Raw genomic sequence first — 19,460 nt, 5'->3', positions numbered from 1 at the left:
ACTACTTTCTCTGAAGTTGAAATAAATGATACCAAAAAAAAAAAAAAAAAAAAAAAAAAAAAAAAAAAAGAAAAAAAGAAAGAAAGAAAGAAAGAAAAGCAAGTGGTCTCAAGTGAAATACCTAACTGTACCTTAAGGTCTGGTGCTATGAAATGCATCTAAATAATTAAGTTTCACATATCTACAGGGCTCAAGAAGGGGGCCCATCCTCTGAATCTGAAACAAGGTGTGCTATTGTGGGACTGTCACTACACACTTCAGTAGCCTGCCTTTAGTAAGCAGCTCACTGGGAGAGTGAAATCCCCTAAGAGCTGAATCTCTAAAAGGAAAACCATAAAGTGACTCATTTCTCACCAGCATGACTCTTGTATAACTGTGAAGAATTTATAGACTAATCAGTTACTCTCCATTGTGAACCGTACAATGTTGAATGAAAGATGACTGTGCACTAGAGTTCCCCACACTTACTACATTCATAGGCTTGCTCTCTAATGTGAATTGTGTGGATTTTCTCATGACTACTAAGAGTTATTCTCTGACTGAGGTTTTTCCACATTGATTACGTTTAAGGTCGCTCCCCACTGTGAATTCTCTGATGTCGAGTAAGGTGAGACCTTTGTCGGAAGGATTTTCCACATTCAGTGCATACATAGGGTTTCTCTCCAGTGTGAATTCTCTGATGTTGGATAAATTGTGAATGCTGACTGAATGCCTTGCCACACTCACTACATTCATAAGGTTTCTCACCAGTATGAATTCTCTGATGCTGAATGAGAGAGGAGCGAATATTGAAGGCCTTCCCACAGTCACTGCACTCATAGGGATTCTCTCCAGTGTGAATTCTTCGATGGCGGATAAGGTGTGCACTCTGGCTGAAGGCCTTCCCACAGTCACTGCACTCATAGGGCTTCTCTCCATTGTGTGTTCTCTTATGCTTAATTAGGGTGGATATCTGTCCAAAGGTTTTCCCACACTCATTACACTCATAGGGTTTCTCACCAGTGTGACTCCTCTGATGTTGAATAAGGTGTGACCCCTGGCTAAAGGCCTTCCCACATTTGTGACACTCATAGGGTTTCTTTCCATTATGTATTCTCTGATGCTGAACAAGGGAAGAAAGCACACTGAAGGCTTTATCACATTCATTACATTCATAGGGCTTCTCGCCATTGTGTGTTCTTTGATGGTGAATAAGATTAAAACTCTGGCTGAAAGCTTTTCCACACTCACTACATTCATACGGTTTCTCTCCTGTGTGAATTCGCTGATGCTGAATAAGATGTCCCTTTTGACTAAAGGTTTTCCCACACACACTACAACCATAAGGTTTCTCTCCAGTGTGAACTATCTGATGCTGGATAAGGGATAGACGAGCGCGGGATTTTCCACACTCATTGCTGATATAAGGTTTCTCTCCAGTATGAATTCTCTTATGTTGAATAACTTGTGAGCGTTGACTAAAGGATTTCCCACATTCATTACACCTATAAGGTTTCTCTCCAGTGTGAATTCTCTGATGGACAGTAAGAGTTCGGTTCAGGCTAAAGGATTTTCCACACTCATTACATTCATAGGGCTTTTCTCCTGTATGGATTCTCTGATGCTGAATGAGAGATAATCGTGTACTGAAGGCTTTGCCACACTCCTCACAGTCATAAGGTTTCTCTCCAGAATGAATTCTCTGATGTTGAATAAGGTGTGATTTTCTGTTGAAGGCTTTCCCACATTCTCTGCACTTGTAAGGTTTCTCTCCACTATGAATTCTCTGATGATGAATTAGATTAGAGCTATGACTAAAGGCTTTTCCACACTGATTACACTCATGAGGTTTCTCTCCTGTATGAATTTTTAGATGTCGAATATAAGATGAATGTGTACTAAAAGCTTTCCCACATTTAATACACTCATAGGGCTTTTGTCCAGTGTGAATTTTACAGTGCTGAATAAAGTATGAGTGAGCACTGAAAGATTTGCCACAATCCTCACATGTGTAGGGTTTCTTACCATTGTGGATTCTCTGATGTTTACTGAGGATAGAGGGCCGACTAAAAGCTTTTCCACATTCATTGCACTCATAGGGCTTCTCTCCACTATGGATTCTCTGGTGCTGGTTAAAAGCTGTGTTCTGATTGAAAGTTTTTCCATGCCCAGTATGCTCAAATGGTCTGTCTGGATTGTTCATCCTCTGATTCTCACTAAGAACTGAACTCTGTCTGGGTACTTTCACTAACACAGCTGTCTGACAGGCTCTTTCTCCTAACTGGAAACTCTGGAGGTTAGTGAGGTCCTCAGGTTGTTTCAAGTTTTCTACACTTGACACTCTTGGATGGAGACTCTTCTCTCTAGACATTCTAACATGTTTGTCAAGATTTGAGTCTGTAATGCAGTTTTCTCCAACAGCATTGAACTTGTGGCCATTCTCTCTAGAGAGGGTTTTCACACATCTCATAGTAATTGCTCTGAAATTGTTCTTCTGGGAAAAGGAGTTCTTAACTCCTTCTACTGCATATTTTCTCCAGCAATTCTCTAACTTTCCCTCAGTTTTACTCATCTCTTCAGTTTCCTTAAAAATATTCCTTACATGACCTTCTGATTTTGCTCTCTGGGATTCCAATTCTTCAGAAATTTCCTGCTTTGGAATCAATTCCTCTTTTTCAATCATAGAATCATAGCCTGAAAGAATGAAAAAAAAAAAAAGTGAAACACTTGCATTCTACTATGGGAGGAAGAATTAGAGAATAAGCAGGAATATTTATATCAAACAAGTATATTGTAGGATAACACTGACACTCAGAATGCAAATTTTAAAAAAGCAACAAATATGACCCCCTTGGGAAGAGGAAAAAGAGAAGCATGCTTGTAAAGCAATGAACACTGGTGTGGGGAGGAAGAAGGAAGGTAATATGCCCAAGGTCAAAGGCTTAAATCTGCAACTAGGCTGACCAGGAACACATGGAGTAGGAAAGGCAAGATCTGAGAAAGGATTTGAGGAGGGTCATCAGGAAGGAGGAATTGGAGGCTGCCTCCACTATTCATGTCATTGCTGCATACTTTGTAAACAAGGTATCTTCTTATGGCTTACATATAGCATATTCAAATATTTGTTGAAAATAAGTGATAAATGACTCATAATGAATGAAGTGTACATCAGTGCAATAGATGATGAAAAAAAACTATTTGATCTGGACAACTTGGTTTCACAGAAGCAAATCAGGAAAAACAGAAAAAAGCAGCAACCTACTCAGGCCAAGTATACACAATACTCCCAAATCACACATTTCCAGTGAACAAAAGTGTCCAAAAATTTGTAAAAACTATAAAACTGAATTCTGAGACCCAATGAAAGCAAGCTTATTAAAAATAAAAATCCAAAACCAACCAACGAAGCAAACAAAAAAACAAGCACTAAGTCACATAGATACAAAGACTGTGGGAAGGATAACTGAGGTCAGAACAGTAAAAGGACAGCCCTATGTTGAGATACTACAAAATAACAATGGAATCTCCCTTTTGCAAATGGTGGTTATCATTAGTTATAATGGGATGCTCCTTGAAACTGCACTGCTTGAATAGGGAGACTGAGCTAAAAATACTAACTGGATGAGCTCTAAAATTGGGCTAAATATGGCTGGGTGCAGTGGATCACGCTTGTAATCCCAGCACTTTGGGAGGCCAAGGTGGGTGGATCACCTGAGGTCAGGAGTTCCAGACCAGCATGGCCAACATGGCAAAACCACATCTCTACTAAAAATCCAAAATTTAGCTGGGCATGGTGGTGGGTGCTTCTAATCCCAGCTACTTGGGAGGCTGAGGCAGGAGAATAGCTTGAACTCAGGAGGTGGAGGTTGCAGTAAGACAAGATTGTGCCACTGCACTCTAGCCTGGGTGACAGAGCTAGACTGTCTCAAAAAATAAAATAATAAAATACAATAAAATAAATAAAAAAATAATAAAATAAAATAGGGCTAAGTAATCTTAATAGATTTCCATGAACTACTCACGGTACTACAGAGGGACTGATTTTGCCATTCAGAGTATGAAAGGAAAAAAGCAAACTTCATAATTTACTCTAAAACCTACAAACAGTGTCCTAGAAGATAAACATCCTGAATTTAGGGAGAAAAATTTCTGAGGTATCTGAGGAGTTGAGTCCTCAAGGTAGTTTCAGGACTAAAGTCTAAAAGATGATTCTATTAGGTGTTATTTTGCTGGGGAGGAGACAAAATAAATGTGAACAAAATGAGAAACCACAAGACAGAGTCATCCATAAGACAAGAACCAACATCTCACACTAAAGTTCATGTTGCCATTTCCCTCAGATATCTGGTGATCCTTGGTTGGCTGTGTGTATTTTCTTTCTTTCTCTCTCTTTTTTTTTTTTCTGAGACGGAGTTTTTTTGCTCTTGTTGCCCAGGCTGGGGTGCAATGGCACAATCTTGACTCACCACAACCTCTGCCTCCTGGGTTCAAGTGATCCTTCTGGGTTCAAGTGATCCTCCTGCCTCAGCCTCCCGAGTAGCTGGGATTATAGGCATACACCACCATGCCTGGCTAATTTTGTATTTTTAGTAGAGACAGGGTTTCTCCATGTTGGTCAGGCTGGTCTTGAACTCCTGACCACATGTGATTCGCCCACCTTGGCCTCCCAAAGTGCTGGGAGTACAGGTGTGAGCCACCACGCCTGGTCAGCTGTGTGTATTTTCAAATGACACAATAAAAAGATGCTTGGGACCTCTGCGTATGAGTGTACTTGTTAACTGGAAAGGTACTTAAGTGAGATGATTATAAGGTCACAGCACCCCTAAATACTAAAAACTGAGCTGTATTTGCTCAGCTTTGGTTTCTTTTGAGGCAATTTCCTGGGTTTTGCCCTAAATATACGATGCCTTGCTGTTAGGTATTCTTAGTGCAGGGTAGGGAGAAGGATGTGGTAGTAGCGTCAATCATTTCTGTATTTACATTATTTAGATAATACCTTAGGTTCAGGTTTTTTAGGACCAAAAAAACAAAAAAACAAAAAAAAAAAAGAAAAAAACCTTCATAAGTGTTATATTTTTCTATCAAGAGGTATAAAACATCTGGTTGTATTTTTTCATGTGATGTTAACATACTTAATGGTCATTATCTAGATTCACTTTCAAATTTGGGATTGTGAAATAGTGATGTTTCAGTTCTGTCATTCCTTGGTTTTTTAGCCAAAATTTCCATGAAGTTAAACTTCTTGTCATCAATTGGGTATCCTGCCTTTCTAGTATTGTACCCAATACTAGATGTACAATACATCTAGTAAAGGCAGAATGTTTGATTCTTTTATTTACCAGTTTTCAGAGTGATGAATCAGTTTCCTAGCTTTCCTCAAAGGTGACCAATGAGTAGGACTTTCTTTTTTCTACCAGCCTTAATAAAGCCTAGGACCAACCTTTGATAAGATGATCCAATGGCATGTTATCTTCCTGTCAAAAGGAGACTTAATCCTCTCAAGAGGATATCATACAGAGCCTCTATGCCTTTTTATCTATAATAATTAACACTCAGAGCTGGCACAGTGGTGCATGCCTTTAATCTCAGAGACTTGGGAGGCTGAGGTGGGAGAATTGCTTGAGCCTGGACATTCCAGACCAGCCTGGTAAGCATAGAGAAATCTCATCTCAAACACACAACACACACCCCACTCAAGTATCAGAAAGCATGTGGGGAAAAAAAAGAAAAAATAAGAGATCAAGAGAGAAAATACATGATAGAAACAAACCCACAGGGGTCCCAGTGGCATGGGCAGTGTATGGAGCAACAGTAGGCAGCCCAGCTTCAGGAGGGCTCTTGGCAAACTGCATCCCACAGGCCCCTGCCACATGCCCTCCCTGCTACCAAGATGCCCAAGAGGAGGGTCAGCTCAGCTGAAAGGGCAGGGAAGGAAGAAGAGCCCAGGAGGAGATTGGTGAGGTTGTTAGCTAAACTGTTTCTGCAAAAGTGGGAATGAAGCCCAGAAAAGGAGGAAGGTACAAATCTTCAGAGAAGAATGCAAATAAAAGAGAAAATGAGAACACAACAACAAAACTGGCCAAAGTGACTAATCAGGAAACTAAAAATGATTCACCTGCAGAAAATGAAAGCTATGGTGGCAAGCACCAGTAATCCCAGTTACTTGGGAGGCTGAGGCAGGAGAATTGCTTGAATCTGGGAGGTGGAGGTTGCAGTAAGCCAAGATTGTGCCACTGCACTCCAGCTTGGGTGACAGAGCGAGGGTTCTCCATCAAAAAAAAAAAAAAAAAAAAAAAAAAAAGAAGGCGGGTGCTGTGGCTCACGCCTATGATCACAGCACTTTGGGAGGCTGAGGTGGGCGGATCACGAGGTCAGGAGATCAAGACTATCTTGGCTAACACGGTGAAACCCCGTCTCCACTAAAAAATACAAAAACATTAGCCGGGCGTGGTGGCGGGTGTCTTTAGTCTCAGCTACTCGGGTGGCTGAGGCAGGAGAATGGCATGAACCTGGGAGGCGGAGCTTGCAGTGAGCTGAGATCGTGCCACTGCACTCCAGCCTGGGTGACAGAGTGAGACTCCATCTCAAAAAAAAAAAAAAAAAAAAAAGAAAGGAAGGAAAGAAAAGAAAAAAATAAAATAAAATTGAAACTAAAAATGAGAGCTGGGTGTAGTGGCACACATCTATAGCCCCAGCTACTCGAGAGACTCAGGCAAGAGGATGGCTTGCAACCAGGAGTTAGAGGCCAGCCTGGGCAACATAGCAAGACCCCATCTCTAAATACAAAAACAAAACAAATCAGCCAGGCATGTGACTCAAGCCTGTAATCCCAGCAGTTTGGAAGGCTGAGGCAGGTGGATTGCCTGAGCCCAGGAGTTCAAGACCAGCCTTAGCAAAATGGGTGGGGAGGTCTCACAATTATGGCGGAAAGCGAAAGGCAGGTCTTACATTGCAGCAGACGAGACAGAATGAGAATTAAGTGAAATGAGCTTCCCCTTATCAAACCATCAGATCTTGTGAGATTTATTCACTACCACAAGAACAGTATGGGAGAAACCGCTCCATGATTCAATTATCTCCCACCCGGTCCCTCCCACAACACATGGGAATTATGAGAGTACAATTCAAGATGAGATTTGGGTAGGAACACAAGAGTCATACCATATCACCACATATTCAAGAAGCTCTGAGAATCCTAAGATACAAAGAAAACCACACCTGGGTATAACACAGTCAAAACTACTGAATACCTGAGGAAAAAAATATCAAAAAACAGCACGAGGAAAGACATATTATCTTCAAGGTAACAATAAGACTGAAAGCTGACTTTGTGATTTTAGAGGTGGAAAACAACACACAAAAGGACATTTTTTAATTTTGAAGAAAACAACTGCCATGCTAGAATTCTACATCCACCAGAAATATTATTCAGAAATAAAAGCTTGAAAATTCCACTTCCTGGATAACAGTATAAACTGGAATTCAGTGGATTCACTTCTTGCAAAACAAAGCAAGAACTATTTAAAAAGAAAAAAACAAACCAAACAACCATTTAAAGTCTCTAGCAATTGCCCTGAGGGAAAACAGCAGAGGAAGAAATATTTATGCAAGAAATTCTACTACAATTTGGTAAGAATAGGGAGAGTATGTAGAATTCCTCGTTTTGTTCTCCCCCTCTTCTCCTCCATCTTCTCTCTCACTTCCCTCTCTCTTCCCCCCACCAGCCTCTTTCCTGGAGAGGTTGTGGCATTTGAATCACAACCTGCTCCACCCCCTCCCTCACCCCCAGCTCAGTACAACAGATGGTCCACTCTAGGCAGATGTGGCCAAGAAGGGGCTCCCTCTCCCCTCAGTTTCCAATGAAAGCTTACCATATCTCACCAGTAGGATAGGCCTCCAGTGTTGGAACCGAACTGTCGATTCCTTCCTGGGCAGGGGTCGCCGCGAAGGATCACCGACACGAGATTCACAGCAGAGAGTTATTTATTACTAGCGCGCTAGGGTCCTAAGCTCTAAGTTGGCCCTGGGACCCTGACTGCTTGTTACAGGCTGTTTATATAGGCAAACATAAGTTCAAACACAGCTTAGGGCGCGAAATTCAAACAAAGCTTTAGGTGCGTGGTAATTGGGTCTGTCTATGGCTTGAGCAAGGTGTCTTGTTCTAATTGGTTAGAGCAGGACCTTATGAGGTTTTTTCCTGGAGTTGTTGATTCCGGGAACTTCGAGGCAGGGTGGGACCCCCGGAATTGGCAGGGTGGGACCCCATGAGGTTGTTTCCCGGAATTGGCAGGGTGGGACCCTATCAGGGTGGGACCCTATCAGGGTGGGACCCTATTGAGGCAGGGTGGGACCCTATCCAGAGCCACCTGGTGTTAATTTTTTTAAGTTCTTTTTTTATGAGGCCTAGTTTCTAAGTTTTATGCGGCCTAGTTTCATTCCCTCCTCTTTTTGTGTCAGAGGCTCAATCTTGAGCCTCTTCTTCAGTCCTGAGGGTCTGGTATTGTTGGGTCAGAACTATAGCATGTACTATGTTTATTCTATTTTTAATAAGGGTGAGTAAGCGGTTGAGTATGCATGGCCTGAAAGTCAGGATGAGCGTGAGCAGGATGAGGGGTCCTAAGATGGTGGAGATTAGGGTGCTAAGCCAAGGGGATTGGTTGTACCAATTTTTAAACTAACTTTGTTGAGATTTTCTCTCTTATTATACACTTTTTCTGCCTCCTTAACCAATTCCTGTAATCCATAGGTTTGGATTCCATCTAGTCTTTGGAGTTTTCCTTTGATATTTAATGCAGCTTGGTCTATGAATGCCATAGCTACGGTAGCCTTATGTTCTAGGGCCTCTGGGTCTAATGGGGTATATATTTGGAACCTTTCCAGAAGCCTTTCCATGAAGGCTGCCGGGCTTTCGTCCCTTTCCTGAGTTATGGTCCTTACCTTGGCCAAATTTGTGGGGCGCTTTCCTGCCCCTTTGAGACCCTCCAACAGAGCCTGGCGATAGATTTGGAGACTCTCCCTACCTGGTGCTGTTTCATAGTCCCAGTCTGGGCGGGTGAGGGGAAATCCCTCATCTATTTCATTGGGAAGTTGGGTTGGGAGGCCTCCTGGTCCTGGCACATCTTTCCGGGCCTCCAGGAGGACTTGCTGCCTTTCTTTAATGGTTAGGAGGACCTGCAAGAGTTGCTGGCAATTATCCTAAGTGGGCTGGTGAGTGAGGAGAATGGATTTTATTAACGAGGTTAGGGCCTGGGGGTCTTGGGAAAAGGAAGGGTTATGGGTTTTCTAGTTGTAGAGGTCAGAGGCAGAGAAGGGCCAGTACTGGACCGTGCAATTGACAGTACGGAGGGGAAAAAGGGAGGATTGCTAAGTGGAAGGGCCTTCTGGGTCCTCAGTCCGCCGCAAGTGGAGACGAGGAGGTGTCGGCGGCGGCGTCCGAGGGGTGAGTTTGGGCGGGGCTGGAGAAGGAGACGGGGTGGAGGGAGGGGCCGAGGGAGAAGTTGGAGAAAGGGTAGGGGCCGAGGCGGTAGAGGAAAGAGCTGGGGACAAGACAGGGGGCAAGGGTGAAGCGTAAGGTGGAGGTCTCAGAAGGGGGTTTTGAGGTGGAGGAGGCAGGGGGTCAAGAAGGAGGAGGTCCCTCTGGGGTTCATCTGGGAGGACTGGCTTATGCGGGTCCGGATTCCGATTCTTTGGGGCTTCTAAGGCAAGGAGGGTAGATTGGGATGGGGAAGGGGAATGGAGGAAGGGTTTCACCCAAGAGGGAGGGTTTCGGACCAGATCCTCCCAAGTAATTATGTAGGCCACCTGGTCTGGGTGTCCGTGTGGCCCAGGATTCATCACTGTTGCTTTAACCTGTAAGATAATTGGGAGGTCAAATGTTCCATCCTGGGGCCACCCAACATGGAGGGTAGGCCACTCGGACGAGCAGAATTTTCGCCATCGTCTCTTATGGACTTCTATGGAGAGGTTGTGGGCTCGAGCCTGAACGTCAGGGAAGTGAGTCAGGGTCAGAGACAAAGGAGTCGTCAACGTCTGTCAACGTCCACGTATAACAAGGACAAAACGAAAGTAACAAAAACAAAGACCAGACAAGTAAGGAGAAGCCGCGCGGCCAGAGAGTGGCGCCACAAGATCACAAAATATTCAGACGGCAGGGGCGGCCTGCCTACAGATTTGAGGAGGCTGACTGAGTCGTTAGCCTTCTCCCAGACTACCGCCAGGGCGTCCCCCGGGGCATAAGTGGGAAGGTGCCGGACACGTCTGTCCCCCTTCCCCACTTAATTCAGAAGGAGTACTCCCCAGAGTTCAGAGTTAGCCGGCAAGACAGACAGAACAAAACGAAAGTACCTGGTAGGTCCGTTCAGTCAGCAGTCCGTGGCCCAGGCCAGATGGGTCTCTGCCGGATGGGTCGGGGGTCCTCGGACGACCCCACTTCCCGGCCAATGCACCAAATATTGGAACCGAACTGTCGATTCCTTCCTGGGCAGGGGTTGCCGCGAAGGATCACCGACACGAGATTCATAGCAGAGAGTTATTTATTACTAGCGCGCTAGGGTCCTAAGCTCTAAGTTGGCCCTGGGACCCTGACTGCTTGTTACAGGCTGTTTATATAGGCAAACATAAGTTCAAACACAGCTTAGGGCGCGAAATTCAAACAAAGCTTTAGGCGCGTGGTAATTGGGTCTGTCTATGGCTTGAGCAAGGTGTCTTGTTTTAATTGGTTAGAGCAGGACCTTATGAGGTTTTTTCCTGGAGTTGTTGATTCCGGGAACTTCGAGGCAGGGTGGGACCCCCGGAATTGGCAGGGTGGGACCCCATGAGGTTGTTTCCCGGAATTGGCAGGGTGGGACCCTATCAGGGTGGGACCCTATCAGGGTGGGACCCTATTGAGGCAGGGTGGGACCCTATCCAGAGCCACCTGGTGTTAATTTTTTTAAGTTCTTTTTTTATGAGGCCTAGTTTCTAAGTTTTATGCGGCCTAGTTTCACCAGCAGTTTTCATCCCCTCCAACTCCAAGTTAAAGAGGCTAAATTCCAGTGAATAAGGCTGACAGGACAAGGGCTCCCTCCATTCAGCCTCTCTCCAAGGGCAGAGGCACAGCAGGCTAAGACTATTTGGGACCTGATTGCTCTGGCCCCAGCTTGCTCATAGGCAGAGGTTCCACAATGGGAAGACCATAGACTACTGCCTCACTCACTGCCCAAGGAAGTGGCTCTGAGTTTGCCTAGGAGGAGAGGCAGTCCATAAGAGAATTCTCAAGCTCTCCCTTAAAGAACTGACTTTATTTGAAACAGAGCATGGGGGAGGTTCAAGTCTAGGGTAACTCTCAAGAATAGCTCTTTAAATTAATAAGACACTAAACCACAGGTCAGCTGGTTTATCAGAGAGAACTAGGGAAAGAGACAGCTTCTGGAGTCAGAATAAACCTCAAAGATGGACTTTCAACAATACTCCTGCCCAAATTTAATTGGATCAGACCACTGAGCAATTCATGCCCTCAGGCAGGGGTCCCCAACCCCGAAGCCATGGACCAGTTTTGATCTATGGCCTGTTTGGAACTGGGCTGCACAGCAGGAGGTGAGCAGTGGGTGAGTGAACGAGCATTACTCCCTGAGCTCTGCATCCTGGCCGATCAGCCACAGCACTGGATTCTCATAGGAGCACGAACCCTGTTGTGAACTGCACATGCAAGGGATCTAGGTTGCGTGCTCCTTATGAGAACCTATTGCTAGATAATCTGAGGTGAAACCATTTCATCCCAGAACCATCCCTTCTCACCTAATCCATGGAAAACTGTCTTCTATAAAACTGGTCCCAGGTGCCAAAAAAGTTGGGAACTACTGCCCTAGGGCACTGTCAAAAACACCAGAGCAATCTGCCTGCAATTAGTGGACCCTAATGGGAACGATGTAATACCATCTGAAGTGGATAGCTTCACAGGCAGATCAGGGAGAGAGACAGAGAGTTGTGCCAAAAAGGTTATCATTGCAGGATGACTCTGATTATGCTCGAGGCTCCACATGGTGAAGAAAATGTATGCCACTGAAATAGTCTCATGAAGTCATAAAACAAATAAACCAGCAAACAACAAAAACAAGCTCTAGAGAAGGGGGAGGGGAACTAGTAACCAGAATTCCTGTATTACCTAAAATGTCCGTTTTCAAAAAAAGCAGGAGACATGCAAATAAATAAATAAATAAATAACAATAAAATGTGACCCATAACACAGGAAAAATGCAAGAACACAAACTGCCTGTGAGAGGGGCCAGAAGTCAGATTTAACAGACTTCAAAGGAACTATGATAAATATGTTCCAAAAACTCAATGAACCATGCTGACTGAAGTAAAATTAGGTATGAAGACAATGTCTTGTCAAGTACAGAATATCAATAAAGACAAAAATTATTTAAAAAGCAACTAAATGGAAATTCTGAAGTTGAAAAGTACAATAATCAGAAATAACAATTAATTTGTGGGGCCAACAATAGATTTGAACGGGCAGAAGAATCAATAAACTTGAAGATAAACTGTGAGAAAAAAGAATTTTAAAAAATGAATGGAGCCTCAGGCAAGTGTGGAATATCTTTAAGCACATCTATACACACATAATAGGGGAGCCAGGAGAGGAGACAGAGAAGGTGCAGAAGAAAATATATGAACCACCAATGGTCAAAGAACTCTGAAAGGAAAATATCTTGGGCCCCCAAAATCACTAAGGAAAACTCAAGCTGGAAACTGCTTAGGGCAAACCTGCTTCCCATTCTATTCAAAATTATTCCTCTGCTCATTGAGGTAGATGCATATCTGACTGCCTCCTTTGGAAAGGCTAAAAAGAAACTCAAAAAAAAGTAACTATTTGTGTCTCAGCTATCTGTGATCTGGAAGCTCCCTCCCCACTTCAAGTCTTCCTGCCTTTGCTTCAAGTTGTCCCACCTTCCCAGGCCGAACCGATGTACTTCTCACATAAATTTATTGATGTGTCATGTTTCCCTAAAATGCATAAAACGAAGCTGTGCCCCGACCACCTTGGGCAAATGTTGTCAGGACCTCCTGAGGCTGTGTCACAGCACATCCTCAACCTTGGCAAAATCAACTTTCTAAATTACCAGAGACCTGTCTCAGGTTTTCTGGGTTCACAGAACTAATCAAAAGAGTTTAGAAAGTATCTCAAAATAAACATGGAAATGCTGTCAGGCCTCTGAGCCCAAGCTAAGCTATCATATTCCCTGTGACCTGCACGTACACATCCAGATGGCCGGTTCCTGCCTTAACTGATGACATTCCACCACAAAAGAAGTGAAAATGGCCCGTTCCTGCCTTAACTGATGACATTACCTTGTGAAATTCCTTCTCCTGGCTCACCCTGGCTCAAAAGCTCCCCTGCTGAGCACCCTGTGATCCCTGCCCCTGGCCACCAGAGAACAACCCCCTTTGACTGTAATTTTCCTTTACCTACCCATATCCTATAAAACAGCCCACCCCTATCTCCCTTTGCTGACTCTCTTTTCAGACTCAGCCCGCCTGTACCCGGGTGAAATAAACAGCTTTATTGCTCACACAAAGCCTGTTTGGTGGTCTCTTCACAGGGACGCGAGTGAAAAATGCAACATACCAAAACTTACGGGATGAAGCAAAAGCAGTACTAAGAGGGAATTTTATAGGAATAAATGCCTCCATTTTAAAAGATGCAAAATAATCCCAATTTTATACTTGAAGGAAGTAGAGGTGAACAAACTAACCCCAAAGTGAGAAGGAAGGAAATAACTGAGATTAGAGTAGAAATAAATACAATCTGTAGAAAGCAATAGAATAGAAAAACAATAGAAAAAACAACAAAACAGTTGGTTTTTTGAAAGTAACAAAATGGATAAACCTGTAGCTAGATTAACTAAGAACAAAAGAGAGAAAACTCAAAATCAGAAATGAAAGAGACATTACAACTGATGCCACAGAAATTAAAAGATTGTAAGATACTGCTGTGAACAATTACATGACAACAAATTGGACAATGTAGAAGAAATGGATAAAATCTCAGAAATATACAATCTACCAAGACTGATTCACGAATAAATAGAAATTCTGAGTAGACCTATACCTAAAACAAGGAGACTGAAGCAGTAATCAAAAACCTCCCAATAAACAAGGCCCAGGCCAGGTGTGGTGGCACATGCCTGTAGTCCCAGCTACCTGGGAGGCTGAGGAAGGAGGATTGCTTGAATTTGGGAGTTTGAGGCTTCAGTGAGCTATGATCTCGCCACTGCACTCTAGCTTGGACAACAGTGAGATTCTCTCTGAAACAACAGACAACAAAAGTCATATGTTGAATCACAAGGTGATGGTATTGGGAGGTGGGACCATTGGGAGGTGATTATGCAGGCAGGTCCCTCATAATTGGGATTAGTGCTCTTATAAAAGAGACCCCAGAGACCTTTGCTTCCTCTGCCATGTGAGGACATAGTAACAGGTTGCAATTCAGAAGGGGCCGTCATTAGAACCAGATCATGCTTGCACCCTAATCTTGGACTTCCAGCCTTAAGAACTGTGAGAAATAAAGATATTTATTGTGCAGAGGAGGTCAAGAATGCAGTGAGCTATGATGGCACCACTGTACTCTAGCTTGGGCAACAGAGCAAGATCCCATTTAAAAAAAGATGGGCCAAGTTTTTTTCTCAAAGAAGACACATAAATGGTCAAAAGGTATTAATATATGAAAAGATGCTCAACATCATCAGGAAAATGCAAATGAAAACCACAAAGAGGTATCACTACACACATTAGAATGGCTATTACTTTTTAAAAGCCTGAAAAATAACAAGTATTGATGATGATGTGTTGGTAGAAATGTAAAATGGTTCAGTCATGCAAAACAATATAGATGTTTCTTTAAAAATTAAAAATAGAACCATAATATGATTCAGTAATCCCACTTTTGGGTAACTATCCCAAAGAATTGATATCAGAATCCTTTTTCTTTTTTCTTTTGAGATGAAGTCTTGTTCTGTCACCAGGCTGGAGGGCAGTGGCGTGATCTTAGCTCACTGCAACCTCCACCTCCCAGGTTCAAGCAATTCTCCTGCCTCAGCCTCCTGGGTAGCTGGGATTACAGGCACATGCCACCATGCCCAGCTAATTTTTGTATTTTTAGTAGAGACAGGGTTTCACCATGTTGGCCAGGATGGTCTCGATCTCTTGACCTTGTGCACTCACCTTGGCCTCCCAAAGTGTTGGGATTACAGGTGTGAGCCACTGCAGCTAGCCAATGTCAGAATCTTGAAGATAGGTTTGTGCTCCCATGTTCACTGCAGCATTATTCACAATAGCCAAGAGGTGGAAACAACCTAGATGTCCATCAACAGATGGAGGTATAAAGAAAATCTGGTATATCCATATGATGAAATATTCAGCCATAAAATATTGTAGAAAAAAATGTCATATGCAAAAAATGTCACATAAGTGAACTTTGAGGATATTATGCTAAGTGAAATAAGACAGTCATAGAAGGATGAATACTGCATAGTTCCACTTATATGAGGTATCTAAAACAGTCAAACCCATAGAAACAAAAAGTGCAATGGTGGTTGCCAGGGGTTGGGGAGAGGGAGAAATGGGGAGTTGCTATTCAGTGGGCATAGGGTTTCAGTCATGCAAGGTTTTGAGAAAGTTCTAGTGATCTGCTACACAGCATTTTGCTATTGTATTGTACACTTAAAAATGTTTAAGAATGTAGAGTGATCCTCATGTTATATAGTTTTACCACCATTTAAGAAATACTTGAATAATGGCTGAAAACTTCTGATATTTCCTGGAAAACATTAAACTGCACATCCAAGAGGCCCAAAGAACTCCAAGTAGGATAAACACAAAGATACCAACACTCAGAAACATCTGGGTAAAAACATTAAATGTTAATGACAAGGAGAAAATCTTGAAAGCAAGAGAAAAACAACTGATCATGTACAAGGGAACCCCAATAAGATAAACAGTAGACTTCTCATCAGAAGTAATAGAGGTCAGAAGGCAGTGAATAACATATTCAAAGTTCTGAAAGAAAAAGACTCTCAACCAGGAATTTTCTATACTGGCCTGGTGTGGTGGCTCACGCCTATAATCCCAGCAACTCTAGAGGCCGAGTTGGATGGATCACCTGAGGTCAGGAGTTCGAGACCAGCCTGGCCAACATGGTGAAACCCCATCTCTATTTAAGAAAAAAAAAAAAAAAAAAAGAAAGCTGGGTATGGTGGCGTGTGCCTGTAATCCCAGCTACTCAGGAGGCTGAGGCAGAAGAATCACTTGAACCCAGGAGATGGAGGCTGCAGTGAGCTGAGATCGCACCACTGTACTCCATCCTGGGCAACAGAGCGAGACTGTCTCTAAAAAAGAAAAAAAAAAAAGAAGAAGAAGAAGAAGTTTCTATCCAGCAAATTATCTTTCAAAAGTGAAGATGAAATAAAAGCATTACCAGATAAATATAAACAGACAATTTATTGCTACTAGACCCACCTTATAAAAAATACCAAAGAACATTCTTCAGGTTGAAAGCAAGTAAACCCAGATAGAAATGAGAACCCACCAAAAACACAAAGAACAAAGATAAAGGTAATTCTTTAATTATATAAGACAGTATAAATGTATGTATTTAATCTCAATTAATTTAAAAAGCAATGTTATAAATCAATTTTATATAATTATATTGTTTAGGCTTTAAGATGTAAACATGTATTATATATGACAACAGCACAAAGGAGGTGGATGAGAGCAGAGTTGTACTGGACAAAGGAAATGACAGCAGATGGTAACCTGAATGTACAGGAACATATGAAGAAAACCATAAATGGTAAGTAGGAAAGTAAACATTAAAAATTTTACCAATATATACTTTCTCATTTCTTTTCTATTTCCACAATTGACATAAAATTATATAAAGTAAAAATTATAAAAATGTATTTGTGGGTTTATAACAAACATATAATTGTAAAACAACAGTACATAAAGGAGGAAGATTAAATAGAGCTATATATGAGTAACAATTCTATATCTCATTGAATTTTGTTAGTATAAATCAGAAGTAAATTCTGATGAAATGTATGTGGTAAGCTCGAGTTGTCATTAAGAGAATAACTTTCAAAAAGTGAAAATATCAGTAAAGAAATTAAAATGTTATAACAGAAAAATTGTACTTAATGCAGCTGGGCATGGTGGTTCACAGCTATAATCCCAGTCACTTGTGAGGCTGAGGCAGGAAGATCACTTGAGGCCAGGAGTTTGAGACCAGCCTAGGCAACATAAAAGCAAGACCCTGTTTCTAAAAATAAAATTGGAAAAAAAAAAAGCAAAACAAAACAAAACAAAAAACCCCCACACACTTAGCCAGGCATGGTGGCAAACACCTGTAGTCCCAGCTACTTGAGACTTGAGGCTTGAGGCTCAGGAGGAAGGATCCCTTCAGCCCAGGAGTTCAAGGCTACAGAGAGCCATGATCAGGCCACTGCACTCCAGCCTGGGGAAACAGGGCAAGACCTGACTCTAAAAATAAAAATAAAGTAAAATCTACTCAATGCAAAAGAAAAAAATTAAGGAGGAATGGTGGAACAGAAAAGACACAAGATATACAAAATACAAAGAGCACAATGGCAGATGTAAACCCAACTACACAACAAACTACAATAAATGTGACTAAACAAAGAAAAGGCAGAAAGAAAAAAAGGAAGGAAAAAAAGTCAGAGTCACAGTGGATTAAAAAACAATATCCAACTATATGCTGTCTATAGGAAATATACTTTAGATTCAAAGATATAAACAGATTGGAAGTAAAAGAATGGAAAAAGATACACAGATGCTTCTCAACTTACAATGGTGTTATGTCCTGAAAAACCCATCATACGTTGAAAATATAGAAGTTGATACGGTTTGGATCTATGTCCCCACCCAAATCTCATGCTGAAATGCAATCCCCAATGCTGGAGATAGAGCCTCGTAGGAAGTGATTGGATCATGGGGGCAGTTTCTCATGAATGGCTTAGCACATCCCCCTGGTGCTGTTTTTGTGATAGAGTTCTAGTGAGATCTGGTTAAGTGTGTGGCACCTCCTTCCTGTATCTCTTCCTCCTGCTCCAGCCATGTAAGATGTGCCTGCTTCCCCTTCACCTCCTGCTATAATTTTAAGTTTCCTGAGGCCTCCCTAGAAGCAGAAGCTGGTATGCTTCCTGTATAGCCTGCAGAACTGTGAGCCAATTAAACCTCTTTTCCTTACAAATTACCCAGTATCAGGTATTTGTTTATAGTAGTGTGAGAATGGACTAATAAGTAAAAAATGCATTTAATACATCTAACCTATCAAACATCATAGCTTAGCCTAGCCTACCTGAAACATGCTCAGAACATTTACATTAGCCTACAGTTGGGCAAAATAATCTAATACAAAGCCTATTTTATAGTAAAGTGTTGAATATCATGCAATTTATTGACTACTGTACTGGAAGTGAAAAACAGAATGATTTTGTACCATTGTGAAGTTGAAAAATCATAAATCAAATAAGATACCCTGTGTTATGCAAATAGCAACCATAATAAAGCTAGAGTGGTTATACTAATAACAACAAAATAGACTTTAAAATGTAACATGCTACCAGAGATAAAGAGGGACATTTTATAATGATAAAAGGGTCAACTCATAAGTTATAACACTTGTAAACATATACACAGCTAACAACAGAGCTTCAAAGAATGTGCAATGAAAGGTTGAAAGAATTGGGGTGTTGGGAGCAAACCCCCCAAAACCTGGCCATAAACTGGCCCCAAAACTGGCCATAAACAAAATTTCTGCAGCACTGTGATATGTCCATAATGGCCCTAACGCCCAAGCTGTAAGGTTGTAGGTTTACGGGAATAAGGGCAAGGAACACCTGGCCAGCCCAGGGCGGAAAACCACTGAAAGGCATTCTTAAGCCACAATTAGCATGAGCAAACTGTCTTAAGAGCGTGTTCTTGCTGCAGTTAACTAGCCCAACCTATTCATTTAATTCGGCCCATCCCTTCATTTCCCATAAGGGATACGGTTTTTTTTTTTTTTTTTGAGACAGAGTCTCACTCTGTGCCCCAGGCTGGAGTGCAGTGGCGCAATCGGCTCACTGCAAGCTCCACCTCCCGGGTTCAGGCCATTCTCCTGCCTCAGCCTCCTGAGTAGCTGGGACTACAGGCGCCCGCCACCGCGCCCGGCTAATTTTTTGTATTTTTAATAGAGACGGGGTTTCACCGTGGTCTCGATCTCCTGACCTTGTGATCCGCCCGCCTCGGCCTCCCAAAGTGCTGGGATTACAGCTGTGAGCCACCACGCCCAGCCCATAAGGGATACTTTTAATTTAATATCTATAGAAACAATGCTAATGACTGGTTTGCTGTTAATAAATATGTGGGTAAATCTCTGTTCAGGGCTCTCAGCTCTGAAGGCTGTGAGACCCCTGATTTCTCACGTCACAAAGAAGGGG

At 42.4% G+C, this 19,460-nt stretch overlaps 1 protein-coding gene across 18 annotated transcripts in view; it reads right to left on the bottom strand.

Moving 5' to 3' along the window:
• LOC105464250 (zinc finger protein 252-like) overlaps window positions 1–19,460 on the bottom strand; it is a 75,606-nt gene that overhangs the window by 16,217 nt on the left and 39,929 nt on the right. For 17 of the 18 annotated variants that reach the window (XM_071067530.1, XM_071067525.1, XM_071067541.1 and 14 more), the window contains one exon: window positions 748–2,673. In XM_071067530.1, coding sequence (XP_070923631.1) covers window positions 748–2,673 — 1,926 coding nt within the window. Of the gene's footprint in view, window positions 1–363; window positions 2,674–19,460 lie in introns of those variants that run through there. The other variant, XM_071067542.1, reaches the window with a different exon arrangement.

The sequence above is a fragment of the Macaca nemestrina genome, chromosome 8 (assembly GCF_043159975.1).
Source record: "Macaca nemestrina isolate mMacNem1 chromosome 8, mMacNem.hap1, whole genome shotgun sequence".
Classification (NCBI taxonomy): Eukaryota; Metazoa; Chordata; class Mammalia; order Primates; family Cercopithecidae; genus Macaca; species Macaca nemestrina.
Note: the sequence above shows the minus strand (reverse complement) of the source record. Positions and strands in the feature narration are given on the sequence as shown.